Source organism: Urocampus carinirostris, chromosome 17, assembly GCF_059441175.1.
Source record: "Urocampus carinirostris isolate Australia breed hairy pipefish chromosome 17, RoL_Ucar_1.0, whole genome shotgun sequence".
Lineage (NCBI taxonomy): Eukaryota > Metazoa > Chordata > Actinopteri > Syngnathiformes > Syngnathidae > Urocampus > Urocampus carinirostris.
This window is the reverse complement of record NC_142365.1, coordinates 4,056,816-4,074,528: the sequence shown is the minus strand read 5'-3', so window position 1 is coordinate 4,074,528 and position 17,713 is coordinate 4,056,816. Positions and strand designations below refer to the sequence as shown.

General features: G+C 43.7%; 1 protein-coding gene and 1 long non-coding RNA gene across 3 annotated transcripts in view; one reads left to right on the top strand and one right to left on the bottom strand.

The window, feature by feature from the left end:
• The first annotated feature begins 3,195 nt into the window (after positions 1-3,195).
• The window catches only part of LOC148348976 (gap junction delta-2 protein-like), a 30,875-nt gene continuing 16,357 nt past the window's right edge, over positions 3,196-17,713 (top strand). The window contains exons 1-2 of one of the 2 annotated variants that reach the window (XM_088321154.1): positions 3,196-4,138; positions 6,267-6,323. In XM_088321154.1, coding sequence (XP_088177280.1) covers positions 4,068-4,138; positions 6,267-6,323 — 128 coding nt within the window. In that variant the 5' untranslated portion in view covers positions 3,196-4,067. The remainder of the gene's footprint in view (positions 4,139-6,266; positions 6,324-17,713) is intronic. The other variant, XM_088321155.1, reaches the window with a different exon arrangement.
• LOC148348977 (uncharacterized) lies at positions 6,954-7,759 on the bottom strand. Its single transcript, XR_015847310.1, has 2 exons — positions 7,623-7,759; positions 6,954-7,156 (listed from the first exon to the last, which is right to left on the bottom strand). It is a non-coding gene; the product is annotated as an uncharacterized LOC148348977 (long non-coding RNA).

The following is a 17,713-nucleotide window of genomic DNA, read 5'->3' as shown; positions in this document are numbered from 1 at the left end:
ACCTATTCTTCATCACCGGCACCTGACTCTAACGAGGAACCCAATTTTTAAAGACTGTGCTGATAGCAAAAGCTGTCAGATCCTTTAATTCCCCTTGATGTTCCTGATCTCCTGCTTGAGTATACCTGATGTTGAGCTATTCTGGACTTCTGGAGCAGCGAGTTTTTTTCCAGGCTGAGGTTTTTCTCCTCTCTCCTATGTGCGCAGCCTTTTCCTGGTTTTCTTTGCCACCAGATAAAATGTTGTCATTCAGGTTGTGTGTCTGCGCTTGGGTCCGCCTTGCCAAAACATTACATTAATTCTGTTTTTACCTGACAACTCAGTGATAAAAACTCCAATGAAGTTGATTGCAGTATCTGTTTTTTAATATAGTTAAGAGAGAGATTTGTAGTAGTTTTCAAGGCAGTAATTCGTGCTGTTGCGAAACTGAACTGACTAATGCTGACTGAGAGTAATTTTCATTTATGGACCTTTTTGCTTTACTGTGATGTTTTATCAAATACAAACTAAAAGAATCCATTACGCGGAATCATATCACGCAGAACGGGGATGCGGAAGCCACCAATCATTATAATTAGAGTCACATTTATTTTTATCGGAAGGGTAATTTAATTGTTTCCTACAAAACCTGAGAGAATAATTTGATTGCAGCGGCACGGTAGTTTATTTACATGGGTGAAATGAAACGTGACTTTCAGTTTAATGAGGTTTCGCAACCTTTCTGGAGTAGCTGTATGCATGTAAGAGAGAGGCAGTTTTGTAGCGATAACCTGCACCAATTGTGGCATAGAAAAAAAAGTTTTATTGAATAAAACCATTAGTAGATAGGTGTCAGGACCAGAACGGAAACAGGACCCAATTGCGTTACGTTTCTCACGAGTTTTATTGAAGGAAAGAGGAAGGGCTGCGCCCACGATCCCTTGTTCGCTGGAGGCGGGAAGCAAGTTGCTCTCGTACTCGGATTGTGATCCAAACACGGAAGTGGATCTTCCGTAGCGAACAATGGCGGTGTCAGGGACAGAAAAACGGGTCTGTAGCCGGGACTGGGAGAGCAAGACGTGGTCGGGGTCAGAAACGAGTCGTAAGCCAGAACGGGAGAGTAGACATAGTCAGGGGACAAAAAGGGTTGTAAGCCGGGATGAGAGAGAAAACGGTGTCGGGAGCAAAAGACATCGTAGCCGGAGACAGACGGGAGCAAAAACGGGACAGGTGGAAGTCAGGGTCGAAAAAGGCTTGCCTAGTATTCACTGAGGTTCGCAGACGGACTGACAATAGGGGACAGACAGGACTGGGTTCTATTAGTGTCAGGGAGCCAATCAGAACCCGTGGGCACAGGTGAGTCACATCAGTAATCATGACAATCAGTAATTTTGAAGAAAGGACGATGCAAAAAGAAAATAATTACTGGATGGTTTGACTTGTTAGCTTGCTAATATTGTCACTAATTCTATTGTTTGGGGGCTGAGAATTGTGCCTAATAAGAATGCTTGGTCTCACTATCGCCCTCTGCCATGATGCAAGTGAATTACGTGCCGCACACTAATACTTAACATACTGCTCTTTTTGAATAAGAGTATCAATCGATAAGTGATCTTACATTCGGAAAAAAAGGATGGATGGCTTGCCTTGCTGTTAGCGTTCATTCATTCGATTCGTGGACTGAGCAATAAGGGGAAAAAAACACTGCACCGTGTGTACAGTAAGATCAAACATCTAGTTGGATCCGGCCATCTCTGTCTATCCCTCACCCCCTCATACACCCCCCTCCGGAGGAAAAAAAAGCCTATGCAACAAGGACAGTACAAACATCTTCTTTGTACCTTTCTTTGTTTTCTTTGTCCTCACTGTAAAACGTGGAACTGGAGTGCCACGTCCAATTTTGTTGTAACAATATATTCAACCCATGTTGTAACAATAATAATAAAGGTATATTCTATTCTATTCTAATACTATCACTATTGTTTGGGGCTGAGGTGTTTGGCATAACAGTATCCTTGGTCTGACTCTCGATCTCTGCCATGAGGCAAGAGAAGGGTGTGCCTCACTCAGCACAGGAATAAGTTACATAATATTCTATTAATAATATTCATAATATATGGTGAAAATTCAGCGATTTTGAAAAAGTAATTCCAAAAACTGTGGAGTTAAATGAGAAGGAACACTGAATACATATCGTAATTTGATATTTTATTAGATTTCTGTTTCCAAAATGAGGGGCGAGGCATCCCCAAACTGAAATTCACTGTTTCTAATCGACTTTACATTGAACACATTACATGAACATTCCTGAGCTGTAGGTCACTGAAGACACACAAGCAACTCCCCACACACCACGTAGCTATTTCCGCCATCTGCCCGATGCCAGGTCTTCATTGTGTAGGCCAACCTTGCCAAACTCAAACCTCCCCCTATGCCGCTCTCCTCAATGTCCTTGCGTCAATGACCCCAAGATGCTGAACTGACAAAATGCATTTTACACTCTGCGTTAGATATTTCCCGTACATTCATGTTTGGATGGTTCATTAGCGTACGATGGTCAACCTACCTCTGCATTACTGACCTGTGCTAAACTACTGCATCCTCTGTAGATAGGGAATTACTAGAAAGTGTCATTGGCTCCTACTTTCTATGATTTTGATCAAAAAATACTGTACTTCCAGAACGGGTTTCCTACATGTGAGCAATTCGACGACACGTGTGTGCAGATAATGGAGGGAGACCTTCCGCATCACCTTAAAATAAATCTAATGAATGCAGCTTTCAATGTCACTGCAAAGTGCAATACTGCACTCACGTCTCCTGAGAGGGATGGGGAGTAATGAAAGAGGGGGGGGCGGAGGATGGGGTGAACGGAACGAAGAACATAAGGGCCGATCGGGCGAGGGAATATGGCGATGGCACCTGGATTGGGTCAGGGTAAAGTCATGTGTTGCCATCTCTGACTGCGGAGGTGGAGGGGACACAATCCTCCTGAAATCCTTGTCGTAAGACAGCAGGAAAGACCCCCGGAACAAAGGATTGTGGAGATGATGAGACATAATGCAGCATGAGATGTCCAATCCCTCGTTTGTGGCCAGAAGGAGGCATTCTTGCAAGCATAAGTGAAGCGGAGATGGGAGTAAGCACATTTCCCTGGGAAAGGGGGGGAGCGCAAGAGAGAGAGAGAGAGCTAGGGAGGAGTGGATGCAAGGGGATGGGGTAGGTACGAGTGATGCAGAGATAGGGCTAGTCCGAGGTTAGTGACATCCGCACATAAAAAAATGTAGAGGGAGGAGGAAAGCTGAGGTTAGCTGGAGGAGGAGAAGAAGGAGGAGTCGAGATGATAGAGCCCAGAAATAGGCTTGACAGGACGGCACTCCGAAGCAGACGTGACTCCGAGCACCGAGCGAATTAGCCAAAAGGGGGACAAGGCAGGACGAGAGGTCTGCAGAAGAATCCTGACTGGTTGGAACGAGGCAACTGATTTATTGCTGAAAGGGGCTGGGCGGCAGCGCAGCTTTTTATGGGTCCTTGCAGCGCTCCGAGCTTCGGGAGAGACCATTCCTCTAGTCATAAAATGACATTCAGCAGACAGGAGCTATGCGCTCTGGACCAGCAGTAGAGAAGTAAGAAACTGAGATCCGGAGCTAGAACCAGGGGATTCTAGTAAACCGTTTCGGTTGCCGCTGTGCGTTGAGGTGAGGCGGCCGGGGATCTAGCCTCAGAAGATCTGGAAACGATGCGAGGGCGAGCGGAGAGCAGCGGGGAGGCCGGCTAAGGTACCAGGAGGAACATGGAGGGGGCGACGACGAAAGAGATCGCCGTCATGCCCGTCGAACAGTGAGCTGTAGCATATGCTGTAGTTCAGAGCATAGCGGTGCGGCAGGGAAGAGGTGGAGGAGGGGGAGGTCGTGGTGAGAAGAAAGAGGACGATAGAAGGAATCAGATCAGCATCTCGCCAACGTTTGTAGGACAACACAAGCGTAAACATCATCCAAGGCTGGGTGTCAAGATTAAGAGGAAAGGGGACGGCCACCGGTCGGAGAAGAAGAAAGGTCACCTCTGAGTACGTGGTGTGAAGCTTCACCATGGGGGAATGGACCATTTTGGAGAGGCTGCTGGAGGCGGCTGTCCAGCAGCACTCCACCATGATTGGCAGGTAAGAAACTGGTCCCCCTTTTTTGTCTGTTCTGTGTTGTTCTCAAAACCCTACACACCTCACTGGAATTGGAATTGTCTTTATTGTCATTGATAACAACGTAGTGATCAGACATGCCACTCCAGGATAAACACGTAATGACGACTTCAAGGGGGTGCATCGTTTGAGGCGTCCTTAAAAAAGTTGAAAGTGAAATATTTTCTTTATTATGTATGTCTTGAAAAATGTCCAAATTAGTCCCCCACCGCGCCGATCTTTTATTATCTTACTATTAGCAAAGCTGTCCGGGGTAGAACGCATTCGCTAGGAGGAATTGCGAGCAGGAGGGAATGCTGGAGAGTGACTTTTTGCTCGTCACCACAGTTGTTTGTTAGTGTAGCATGAAAATGGTGAAAGTAAGAAGAGAACTGCTTTAAATACAGTCCAAACCACAACCCAAATCCTAAAAAAGATGAAAAAAGAAGAGTTTATCTGAGCTCGCCTAAGAAATAAACGTACTTTCATGCGCAACACAAGGGAGGTTCACAGAGGCTGCAATGATGACACAGGTCAATAAGAAAAGTTTCCAAATTCCGTACATCACTTATAGGAATGTGTTAACAATTCCCAAATGAGTTCAAAGAGCTCTTATGCCATTTTTTTCTGGTCAGGGCGAAACACATCAGGTAGGAGGAAGGGAAGGAGGGAGAGAGTGCTGGAGAGTGACGTCATGGTTGTCCCCACAGGTTTTTATCTATTTGTTAGTGTAGCATGAAAATGGTGAAAGTAAGAAAAAGTTTGTTTCAAATACATTCCAAATGCTAACCCAAACCCTAAAAAAGATGTAAAAAAAGAGTTTATCTGAGCTTGTCTAAGAAATAAACGTACTTGCGTGCGCAACATAAGGGAGGTTCACAGAGGCTGCAATGATGACACAGGTCAATAAGAAAAGTTTCCAAATTCCGTACATCACTTTCAGGTACGCGTTAACAATTCCCAAACGAGTTCAAAAAGTTCTTACACCATTTTTTCTGATCAGGGCGAAACACAATAGGTAGGAGGAAGGGAAGGTAGGAGAGAGTTCAAGAGAGTGCTGTCATGGTCGTCCCCACAGGTTTTTTTTTATCTATTTGTTAGTGTAGCATGAAAATGGTGAAAGTAAGAAGAGGCCTGCTTTAAATACAGCCCAAACGCCAACCCAAACCCTAAAAAAGATGAAAAAAAGAAGAGTTTATCTGAGCTTTTCTAAGATATGAACGTACTTGGGTGCGCGACATTAGGGAGATTCACGGAGGCCGAGATGGTGACAGAGGTCAATAAGAAAAGTTTCCAAATTCCGTACATCACTTATAGGAATGTGTTGACAATTCCCAAACGAGTTCAAAGAACTCTTACGCCATTTTTTCTGATCAGGGCGAAACACATTAGGTAGGAGGAAGGGAAGGTAGGAGAGAGTTCAAAAGAGTGCTGTCATGGTCGTCCCCAAAGGTTTTTTTATCTATTTGTTAGTGTAGCATGAAAATGGTGAAAGTAAGAAGAGGCCTGCTTTAAATACAGTCCAAAGGCCAACCCAAACCCTAAAAAAGATGAAAAAAGAAGAGTTTATCCGTGCTCGTCTAAGAAATAAACGTAATATATTTTGAACAGATAGGGTTTGTTTGAAAAAAATCCAACGAAAAACATCGCACTCCGCATCATCTCTGTTGGACTGACTTTACGATATGGGAAATCCGTCGGATCTACCCTTCAGCATGTGGGTCACTGTCACGGCAGAGATGATGCGTGCGGCATTTAACGACACCACAAAAACTCGTCGGCGATGGCTTTTCTGGAGATTTTCCTTGCGACTTCGAGTTCGCTTGCGGCTGAAAGCACATTATTGGCCGATTAAACCTGCTCGGGGATGCGACAGATGGAGGGAAAACCTGCAAGGGCACCGAGCGAATTTAAAGATGCGCTGAGTGAGCTTTTACAGTCATGTGATGATAGGGTTGCATTTTATGGGATTACCGCTGGGTATCCAGCTCATGACTTTCAAAATTCTGCCGAGACCCTCGGTCGCTCCCGGAGAATGCCGAACATTTAGCCGGCGCTAAAGGAGACCATCGGGAGCTAAAACGCTAGTCAATATTGGAATTGCGTCCAACAGGTGGCCGGAAAAAGGAGACCAAAGGGATGTCCGTGTTGCTCTGTTTCTGCTGGATTTGTAAGTAGGAATTTGTTTGCTAACATGTTAGCCGTGGCTACTCGCTAAGCTAAATGCTAACTGTTGTGACTGTTTTTTTTTTTTTTTAATTTCTTTTACGAATGAGTCTTTCCGCCCCTAGCTGTCAAAATGAAAGAGCGAACCGTGGATAAAAATAAGCCACCTGTAGTTTTTCCGAGGCTATGGAAGCAACTCTCAATTTTCCCGCTTTCAAATACTCTTAACAATGTAAGGACTCCCTCCGCTATTCTTAATTAAGCTATTTGTTGATCATGCACTTTACTGGAACAATAAAATGGTTCCCTGAGTCACCATAATCAGGCTAGAAGCTTCCCTGGCTCCATTTAGAAGACTTGTTTCGGTTGTGTGTGTGTTTCTTTAATGATAGGCCATTAGCTTAATAACCCAAAATTACACAAACAAGGTGAAGTGTTAATGATTAAAATAATCGGGAATTTTGGTGACATCAGACAGCCCTAAACTGAAACATGAGGTAAATGTGTTTTGCTTTGTTTTCTCCGGTAACAGTTTGTCGTTTCGGAAACATTCGGTTTGAACTTATCCGTCCAACAGAAATGTCCATTGAACCTTGATTTGCCAGGACCAGAACGGAGACAGAACCCACTCGCGTAACGTTTCTCACAGTTTTATTGGGAAGAAGGGAAAGGAATGCACACACGATCCAGAGATCGCTGGTCGCGGGAGTAGGTTGCTCAGATGCGGAAGTGGGACTTCCGTGTCAGGGTCGGAAAAAGCGGGTCGGTAGGCGGGACAGGAGAGCAAAAACGTGGTCGGAAACGAGTCGTAAGCCAGGACGGGAGAATGGACGTAGTCTGGATCAAAAATGGGTCGTAAGCCGGGACGGGAGAGCAGACGTAGTCAGGATCAAAAACCGGATCGAAGCCGGGGACAGACGGGAGCAAAAAAACGGGACAAGTGGGAGTCAGGGTCGATAGAGGCTTGCTTAGTGTTTACTGAGCAGACGGACTGACAACAGGGGATTGACAAGACTGAGTTCAAATAGTGACAGGGAGCCAATCAGAAGTAGAGTCACATTAGTAATTATGACACAAATATATTTGAAATGAGCAATATATTCTGCCAATGGGGTCAAATTGTATTTTTTTTATTGTGCAAGCATGTGTTTGAATGGTTAGGGAATCCACTCAAAATCCTTTTTTGAGATTTTCCAGAAAATGGAAGAATGCTGCTCACCCTCTAGCGCAGTTTTATGTTCTCCTAAATTGAACCCTCTCCACCCTGTTAACAGCGCCTGAAATCCAAATTCGTATCACTGACCTCTGTGGGTTGAAAGGTTCGAATGTGTCGCACTGACCACACCCAATTTGAAGATTGGGCGTGGTCAGGAGCGTCGTCTTGTTGCACGCACCATTAACTGTGACGCGGCCGATCGCAGTTCCATCGTCCGATGTGTCTTCATTCGGTGTGGCTGGAGCATGCGAACAAAAAAAAAACAGGAAACCATGAATTAGTATATTGCATGTCTGCACTGATGTCCTCTCCCATTGGCTGAAATCTGTCCTTTGCATGTCAGTCTTTAGGGTGTGGCCTTGCAATTTGACACTGACTTCCCGCCGTCATTTCCTGTCGTTATGTTTCTTCTTAATTGCTGACTTTGAGATTATTCGTGCTAAGGAACTAGGTAGACAAGTTAAAATATATATATATATATATATATATATATATATATATATATATATATATATATATATATACCACATCAGTATCCCCCTAGTGGGAGGTGGCTAGAGTCATTTCTGACTCTTTTTTGGGAGATTGATTTAGAGGAGGGGATTCCCAGCCCCCTCGCTCAACCCAACTGAGGTGTTGGGAGTCATTAGGTGACTAAACCCCCCAATTCCAACCCCTAATGCTGAACACCAAGCAGGGAGGCAACGGGTACCAATGTTTAAGTCTTAGGTATGACTCGGCCGAGGCTTGAACCACAACCTCCCAGTCTCGGGGCGGGCGCCATACCCCCAAGGCCACCGAGCTGGTAGAAAGTTAAAATATAAAGCTGGCTTATTCAGATGACATGAGATTTGCTTCTATGCCTCAGACTTACAGCAGGTGGCTTACATGTTTTCTGACTGAGGAGATCATTTCTTCCTCATGCCATGAGGCTCTTTAACTCCACCCGGAGGAGTAAAAACCCACATTAAACCCCACCCCCACATTTGCATATTACCCTATTTTTATTACAGTGTGCCAATTGGGCGCCATGGCAACCGTGACAATTAATCCATATTCTACACAATATCAGATCAAATACTGTGTTTGGACTGGTGGGGGCCCATACAACACAATCATTTTTAGCAACCCTTTAAATTATACATAAAAACCTTTAAATTATCAAATTCTATTCAGTTGTAGTATTGTTTTAAAACAAGTGCAAGCATCATATTATACGTATCATTTTTCGAAAAGATTTACTAGATCTAAAACTAGATTTGCTTTTGTTGAAAATAAATTAAGCAGCAAAGATTTACCCATTTACCAATGGAGGCGACCATTTTGCCACACACTGTCCCCTGAAGATGACATCACAGGGGAAAACTGTCATGATTACTGATTTGGATCACCTGTGCCTGCTCATTTGGCGCCAGCCGCTGCGGGCTTTCTGATTGGTTCCCTGTCCTCTTTAAGCCCAGTCCTGTCACTGTCTGGTTGTCAGTCCGTCAGCGAACCTCTGTTGTTACAAGCATTTTAACCCTGACTCCCGCCTGTCCCGTTTTTCCACCCGTCTGTTCCTGATCTCCCCGTTTGTCTCCGACCTGTTTTTTATTCCGACCACGTTTGCTCTCCCGTCCCGGCTTACGACCCGTTTTTGATCCCGACCACGTTTTTGCTCTCCTGTCGCGGCTATCAACCTGTTTTTCCGTCCTTGACACTGCCATCTCCCGCTCCGGAAGATTTCCTTCAGTATTTGGATCTCGATCTGATTGTGTGAGCCGCTTGCTTCCTGTGTTCAGCGAGCACCGGATCGAGGGCGCTGCCCGTCCTCTTTCTATCAATAAACTTGTGGTTAACGCTAGACATTTGGGTCCTGATTCCGTTCTGGTCGTGACAAAAACAAGGAGTGATTGGTAGTGACTTCAACATAATTATTTTTTGAGTCAACAACGCATGTCCAGAGACTAATGGTGAAATATAAAATATATTTTCCTGCTAATACGATGTATTATTAACCAGACACTGTCAAGAACCAGAACAGGATCAGGACCCAAACACGTGACGTTACTCACACAAGCCTTTTATTTTACGGGAAATGGGGAGTCATACACGTTAGTCAGCGGTCTGGCGTGAAATGATAGGAAGACAGAGGCCGACGAGATCGATACCGATTGCCTGAGTTGATATCGGACAGATAAGGTCGATACCGGACAGGACGGGAAAGACAGGATAGATAATGAAACAGGATATCGAAAATAAACAGGACAAACTAGACGGGAACGAAAACTGCAGAGAATAATAAACAGGACACAAATAGACAGGAACGAAAACTGAAGAGAATAATAAACAGGACAAAAATAGACGGGAACGAAATAGGAAACCAATATTAAACCGGACAAAATAAACGGGAACAATACCGGACAGGGGGCAGCACGGTGGTTAGCGCGTGTGCGGCGCAGTTCTGAGGTTGTGGGAACCTCCTGCGTGGGTTCAAATCCAGCTAACGGGGCCTTACTGTGCGGAGTTTGTATGTTCTCCCCGTGCTTGCGTGGGTTTCCTCCGGGCACTCCGGTTTCCTCCCACATTCCAAAGACATGCATTTCAGGTAAATTGGCCGGTCCAAATTGTCTCTAGGTGTGACTGAGCGAGTGAGTTGTCAGTTCCCGTGTACCCTGCGATTGGCTGGCAACCAGTTCAGGGTGTCCCCTGCCCACTGCCTGGACATGGCTGGGATAGGCTCCAGCCCCCCGCGACCCTAATAAGGATAAGCGGCACAGCTAATGAGATGAGATGAGAATACCGGACAGGGAATACCAACAGGAGACAGGACCGTGTCAAAACCCACGTCTTGCGGGGCAGAGGTTCGTTGACGGACTGACAGAGGAAAAATGAGAGCACTGAGCTTATATAGACGGAAAGCCAATCTGTCAATGAGCCGCAGCTGGCGCCACACGGGCGGGGCTAATTGGGCGCCATGGCAACCGTGACAGATGCTATATTTGGACTAATGAGACTGCATATATAAAATATACATTGTATAGTCACCTTACATTAGGGAGATAAACGGGTATCGTCCTTTCATCAATTTAGTTGCTGTAACACAGAATTTTCATTTCTATACGCTTGAAGCAGATCGTCTTCAAATAACAGCAGTTCGTTCAATTACATGCGAAAGAAACGGAATCCGTGTTTATAAAATTCCTTATGTGTCCTTATGAGGTGGTCTGTTTTGCCCATCTTTATGTGAGTAAACGGAGAGAAAATGCTGCAAAAAGGACAACATTCCCTTCAAAGGCATGCAAACAGAGTCATTAAATGTGAAGGACATCCAGCGATGAAGGCCACAAGCTCACTGAATTCAGCACATATCAGATATAGGGCATTCTCTATATTCTCTATATCAGAGGTGTCAAATAGGTGGCCCGCAGGCCAGATCAGGCCCGCTAAGGGATTGAATCCGGCCCGCGAGACAACAACCGGAGAAGCGCAAGAGAAAAACAAGCTGCAAGTTGAAATATGTCCACTTGATCTTGCCAAAGCCAGATGCCTCTCACAGAGACACTGTACTTGGATTTCTTTCTCTCTCTCTTACTCCCTTTTCTCTTACTCGCTATCTCTCTTTCTTTCACTCTCTTTCTCTCTCTCTCTCTCTGTCTTTTTACCTTATTTTGCTCTCTCTTCCTTTTTTCCCCTTCTCTCTCTTGCTTTCCCCTTCTCTCTTTCTACCCATCTCTTTCTCTCCTCTCTTTTTCACTTCCAATTTATCTTTGTATTTCTCTCTTTCTTTCACCCTCTCTCACTATTTATCTTTTTATATCTTTTGTTTCTCACATTCTCTCTCGCTCTCTCTCTTTTCTCTTTTTTCTCTCCCCATTCTCTTATTTCTCTTTTTTTCTTTCTCTTCAATCGACAAATACGGCCCCCGAGAGAATGTTTGTTCTATCGTGTGGCCCCCAAGTGAAAATGAGTTTGCCACCCCTGCTCTATATCCTCTATACAACACATTGTGTACATATATATATATATATATATATATATATATATATTAGGGCTGCAACAACAAATCGGCAAAAACAATTCGAAGCGTTGGCAACTAATTAGATCATTGATTCGTTGTATCACGTGTTTATGATCCACTAGAATGTTAAATCAATGCAAATTAGAGTGAACACCATTTTGTTGTGATGCTGGGAATTGTAGTACCGCTTTGGTCCAGGTAGAGGGCGCCAAGACATTCATCTATCCATTATCTGCACGGCTTATCCTCAGTAGGGTCGCGGGGGTGCAGGAGTCCATACCAGCTGTCTTTGGGCAGGGGGCAGGCGACACCCTGAACTGCTTGCCAGCCAATCGCAGGGCACACAGAGACAGACAACTCATTCGCTTATTCACACATAGGGACAATTTGGAACGGCCAGTTAACCTGACATGCAGGTGCCCGGAGTAAAACCCACGCAAGCACGGGGAGAACATGCAAACTCCACACAGAGTTCAATCCCATGACCACAGAACTGTGCCACGGATGCGGTAACCACTGCCCCACTGTGCCAAGACAGTTTTTATAAAAAGCTATGTTACATTTTTCATATACTGTACTACATTTTGAACATTGCATCATTTACAAACATAATTGACACTAAAGTTTTAACTTTGTAGTTTTTAACTGTTTCATCATGTAACAAAGTCAACAATTTTCAAAGGAACAGACTGAATTACAGAAAAAAACAATCGGAAATTAAGTATAGAATAAATAAAGTAAAAAGACAAATAATAATAATGACATGTACCCAAGTGGCAAATTTTTGGGCATGTATCATTTTCATATTGGGAATGTTAATTATATTTCAAAATTTAACCCCAAAACAAATTGGGTTTGTTTACATTTTTGATATGCACCAGCTCAGTAGCCTAGATGGTAAGGCGCCCGCTTTGAGACTGGGAGGTTCGGGTTCGCGCCCCGGCCGAGTCATTCCTAAGACTTAAAAAGTGGTCGGCGGCGCCCTCTCTTGGCTGCGGCTGCATCGGGTCAGGTGCAATCGACATTTCGTTCTGTGTACATTGTTACACAGAATGACAATACAAGGAAATTATTATTATTATTATTATTATTATATTTTCTGTTGATAAAAAAATGAATTGAAACATATCAATTGTTCTTTTTTCAGTCCAAATTGAATAAGATATTTGGATAAGGTAGTAGGAAAGGAGTATCTTACATATTTTGTCATGAACCAGAACAGGATCAGGACCCAAACGCGTGATGTTTCTCACACAAGACTTTTATTTTACGGGAAATGGAAAGTCATGCACGTTAGGCAGCAGTCTGGTGTGGAATGATAAGAAGCCAGAGGCTGACAAGATCGATACCAATTACCCGAGTTGATATCGGACATTGGGGTCAATACCGGACAGGACGGGACGGACAGGATTGATAATGAAACAGGATATCGAAATTAAACAGGACTAACTAGACGGGAACAAAACTAGAAACCGATATTAAACAGGACAAAAATAAACGGGAACAATACTGGACAGGAACTGCCAACAGGACCGAGTCAAAACCCGCATCCTGCGGGGCAGAGGTTCGTTGAGGGACTGACAAAGGAAGAGTGAGAGCACTGAGCTTAAATAGACGGAAAGCCAATCTGTCAATGAGCCGCAGCGGGGGCCACACGGGCGGGGCCATTTGGGCGCCATGGCAACCGGGACATTTTTGACAAATACTTATAATTTTTATATTGTTTTATATCATAGAAGATCTATTTGTCCAAATATACATATATATCTGTGGCCTACACCTTGCAGGTATAGCAGGAAAAGGGAATTGGATGAATGTTGCTCCACTGCAATGCTGCAGGCTGGAGCGTAAGACAAGCAGAGCAAAAAAAGGCAAAAATAATGGAGGGGGGGCGGGGGAAATATTCTTGGATAGAGGGATGGGGAATAAGAAGAGATTGGAAGAAGAAGAAGGCTTTGAGAAAAAATAACAAAAAAATAAAAGGATAAAAACAGAATTTGACCTCATGTGCGGTCCCTTCTCAAGGGTTCTTTATTTTCCTCATGTTGAGGTTTTTGAGTTTTTCCTTGCCTTCATGTCGGTTTTAGATCAGGGGATGCTGTCATAATAGTCTGTGGTCTGCATTCATCTGTGGTCTGTGCAGCCCTTTGAAACTCCTTGTGATTAAGGGTGTCACAAACAAACATGACTTGAGGTTTTTTAGTTTTTCCTTAACCTTATGTTGGTTTTAGATCAGGGGATGGTGTCATAATATTCTGTAGTTTGCAGTAATCTGTGGTCTGTGCAGCCATTTGAGACTCCTTGGAATTATGTGTGTCACAAACAAACATGACTTGACTTGAGGTTTTTGAGTTTTCAGATCAGGGGATGGTGTCATATTAGTCTGTAGTTTGCGCTAGTCGGTAGTCTGTGCAGCCGTTTCAGACTGTCCCTTCTCAAAGTTTCTTCATTTTAGTCATGCTGATGTTGTTTGAGTTTTTCCTTGCCCTCATGTAAAGTGTAGATCAGGGGATAGTGTCATAATAGTCTTTGGTTTGCAATAATCTGGGGTCTGTGCAGCCCTTTGAGACTCCTCGGAATTAAGGATGTTACAAACAAACATGACTTTACTTGAGGTTTTTGAGTTTTTCCTTGCACTCATGTAGGTTTTAGATCAGGGGATGGTGTAATAATAGTCTGTGGTTTGCCATCATCTGTGCAGCCCTTTGAGACTCTTTGTGATGAAGGGCGTCGCAGATAAACATGACTTGACTTGAGGTTTTTGAGTTTTTCCTTGCACTCATGTAGGTTTTAGATCAGGGGATGGTGTAATAATAGTCTGTGGTTTGCCATCATCTGTGCAGCCCTTTGAGACTCTTTGTGATGAAGGGCGTCGCAGATAAACATGACTTGACTTGAGGTTTTTGAGTTTTTCCTTGCACTCATGTAGGTTTTAGATCAGGGGATGGTGTAATAATAGTCTGTGGTTTGCCATCATCTGTGCAGCCCTTTGAGACTCTTTGTGATGAAGGGCGTCGCAGATAAACATTACTTGACTTGAGGTTTTTGAGTTTTTCCTTGCCCTCCTGTAGGTTTTAGATCAGGGGATGGTGTCACAATAGTCCGTAGTGTGCATAAGTCTGAGGTCTGTGCAGCCCTTTGAGACTCTTTGTGATTAAGGGCCAAACAAATTAACATGACTTGACTTGACCTGACTCACCCTGAGGTTTTTGAGTTTTTCCTTGCCCTCCTGTAGGTTTTAGATCAGGGGATGGTGTCACAATAGTCCGTAGTGTGCATAAGTCTGTGGTCTGTGCAGCCCTTTGAGACTCTTTGTGATTAAGGGCCAAACCAATTAACATGACTTGACCTGACCTGACTCACCCTGAGGTTTTTGAGTTTTTCCTCGCCCTCATGTAGGTTTTAGACCAGGGGATGGTGTCATAATAGTCTGTGGTTTGCAATAATCTGTGGTCTGTGCAGCCCTTTGAGACTTCTTGTGATTAAGGGCGTCCCAAATAAACAAGACTTGACTTGAACATTAAAAAGTCAACACGTTAAAGAGTCTTTGATTTTGTTTGTGATTAAAATTTTCCTTTGCAAGGGATTGAGTAGCTCCTTGCTATTTAAGGAGAAAGGACATGCAATATTCACCATCCAAGCAGACACAGCATCGCAGCTTCGGCTGAATAAACAGCCCCTTTAAGAAGCCACCGAAGATGCAAACGAGTAATGTGGATTTCCAAAGCTACAGCTGTTTGAAACCATCATCCTGAAAAATGTACGCGGCCATCGTTGCCGTTCCGGATGGTTTTTGTCTCGGCGTTGATTAAAATATCTCTCATTTCTTTGGCGAGACTTCAGGAACACGATGTCGCATTTAGGATCAAATAAAGCGGGACTTGTCATGTCCGTTATCAAATATGTACTCCTGTCTATCTCTGTGCTCTAAATATAGAGCTGAATTACAGGGGGAAAAAAACACATTCTTAACTCAGATTTAGGATTTAATTGTTTAATTGTCATGAAACGGAACAAGATCAGGACCCAAATGCGTGACGTTTCTCAGACAAGCCTTTTATTTTACGGGAAATGGTGAGTCAGGCACGTTAGGCAGCAGTCTGGCGTGGGATGATAGGAAGCCAGAGGCTGACGAGATCGATACCAACTGCCCGAGTTGATATCGGACGGATGGGGTCGATACCGGACAGGACGGGACGGAGAGGATAGATATCAAAACAGGATATCGAAAATAAACAGGACAAACTAGACGTGAAAAAAACTGGAAACCGATATTAAATAACAGGACAGCAGTAGCACTATTTAAATACTCTACATCAACACATTATATTGGGTATTTTTGTATTTTATATCTTTTATTTTATTATTTTATTTTTCAACACAAGAATACTGCTGGAAGTGTGAATTTCCCTATGGGGGTAAATAAAGTATCTATCCATCTATCTATCTATCTAATTATCTATATCTATCTATCTATCCATCCATTTTATCCATTCTATCTATCTATCTATATCTATCATTCCATCCATCCATTCTATCTATCCATATCTATCCATTCCATCCATCCATTCTATCTATCTATTTATATCTATCCATTCCATCCATTCTATCTATCTATCTATATCTATCCATTCCATCCATTCTATCTATCTATCTATATCTATCCATTCCATCCATCCATTCTATCTATCTGTATCCATCCATCCATTCTATCTATCTATCTATATCTATCCATTCCATCCATTCTATCTATCTATCTATATCTATCCATTCCATCCATCCATTCTATCTATCTGTATCCATCCATTCCATCCATCCATTCTATCTATCTCTATCCATCCGTTCCAACAACCATCCATCCATTCTATTTTTCTATCTATCTCCATCCATCCATTCGATCTATCTATATCCATCCATTCCATCCATCCGTTCTATCCATCTCTATCCATTCCAACCAACCATCCATCCATTCTATTTTTCTATCTATATCTATCCGTTCCATGCATCCATCCATTCTATCTATCTATATCTATCTATATTTACCCATTCTATCCATCCATCTATCTATCCATCTCCACCCATTCCATCCATTCTATCTATATCTATGGTATCTATCTATCTATCTATCTAAATATTTCTCTAAAACTCAAATATTGTACACGCTGTGCTTGCAGTTATAGTTATTTGCATTCTTGCTGCCTCTTCGCCTAAATAGGTCATCCAGAAGCCCCACTTTAACACCGACTCCGAATCCTCTCCGAATAATAAAGTACAAGACTGTCGGAAAAATCATTTCTTCCCATCAGCCTCCGTCGTATAAATCATCAACCTCCGATGAGTGAAACTATTTGTCTGCACTCGTGAGACGCTGTCATTCGTTTACCCGCGCGGCATTCCCCGCTGTGGACCGCCATCGATTTTTGCTGTTTAATGGCGGCTTTTCCCGCTAAAGCTGAGCTCAGCGTTTACGCGCTGAAGGATTTGATTCATCCCAGCAACATATTGATGGCCGGCGTAAGTTCCCAGAGCATGTGCGATGTTTCACAGCTTTCCGTCGCTGTGCTCTATGTGTAAGTTCCACTTCAGAAAGAGGCGACAAAAGCATCTCGCTGGATTGTTTCGAAAGTGCGCGCATGAATTGGTCAAAATTGCACCAAAAAAGCTTTTTATGATAAGATAAGAAAAAATTGCTATTCAGGGTTCATACGAGTGCTTGAAATCCTTGAAAGGCTTGATATGTCTCATCTCATTAGCTGCACCGCTTATCCTCAGTAGGGTCGCGGGGGTGCTGGAGCCCATCCCAGCTGTCTTCGGGCAGTGGGCAGGGGACACCCTGAACTCGTTACCAGCCAATCGCAAGGCACTCAGGGACAGACAACTCGCTCGCTCATTCACAACTAGGGACAATTTGGACCGGCCAATCCACCTGAAATGCATGTCTTTGGAACGTGGGAGGAAACCGGAGAGCCTGGAGGAAACCCACGCAAGCACGGGGTGAACATACAAACTCTGCACAGGAAGTCCGGTAGCTGGATCTGAACCCACACAGGAGGTTCCTAAGACCTTAGAACTGTGCCTGCACACGCGCTAACCACTGCACCGCCGTGCTGCCCTGGCTTGATATGTAATGTTTTTAATTTAAGGATGAAAAGTGCTTGAATTTTGGGTGAGGTGCTTG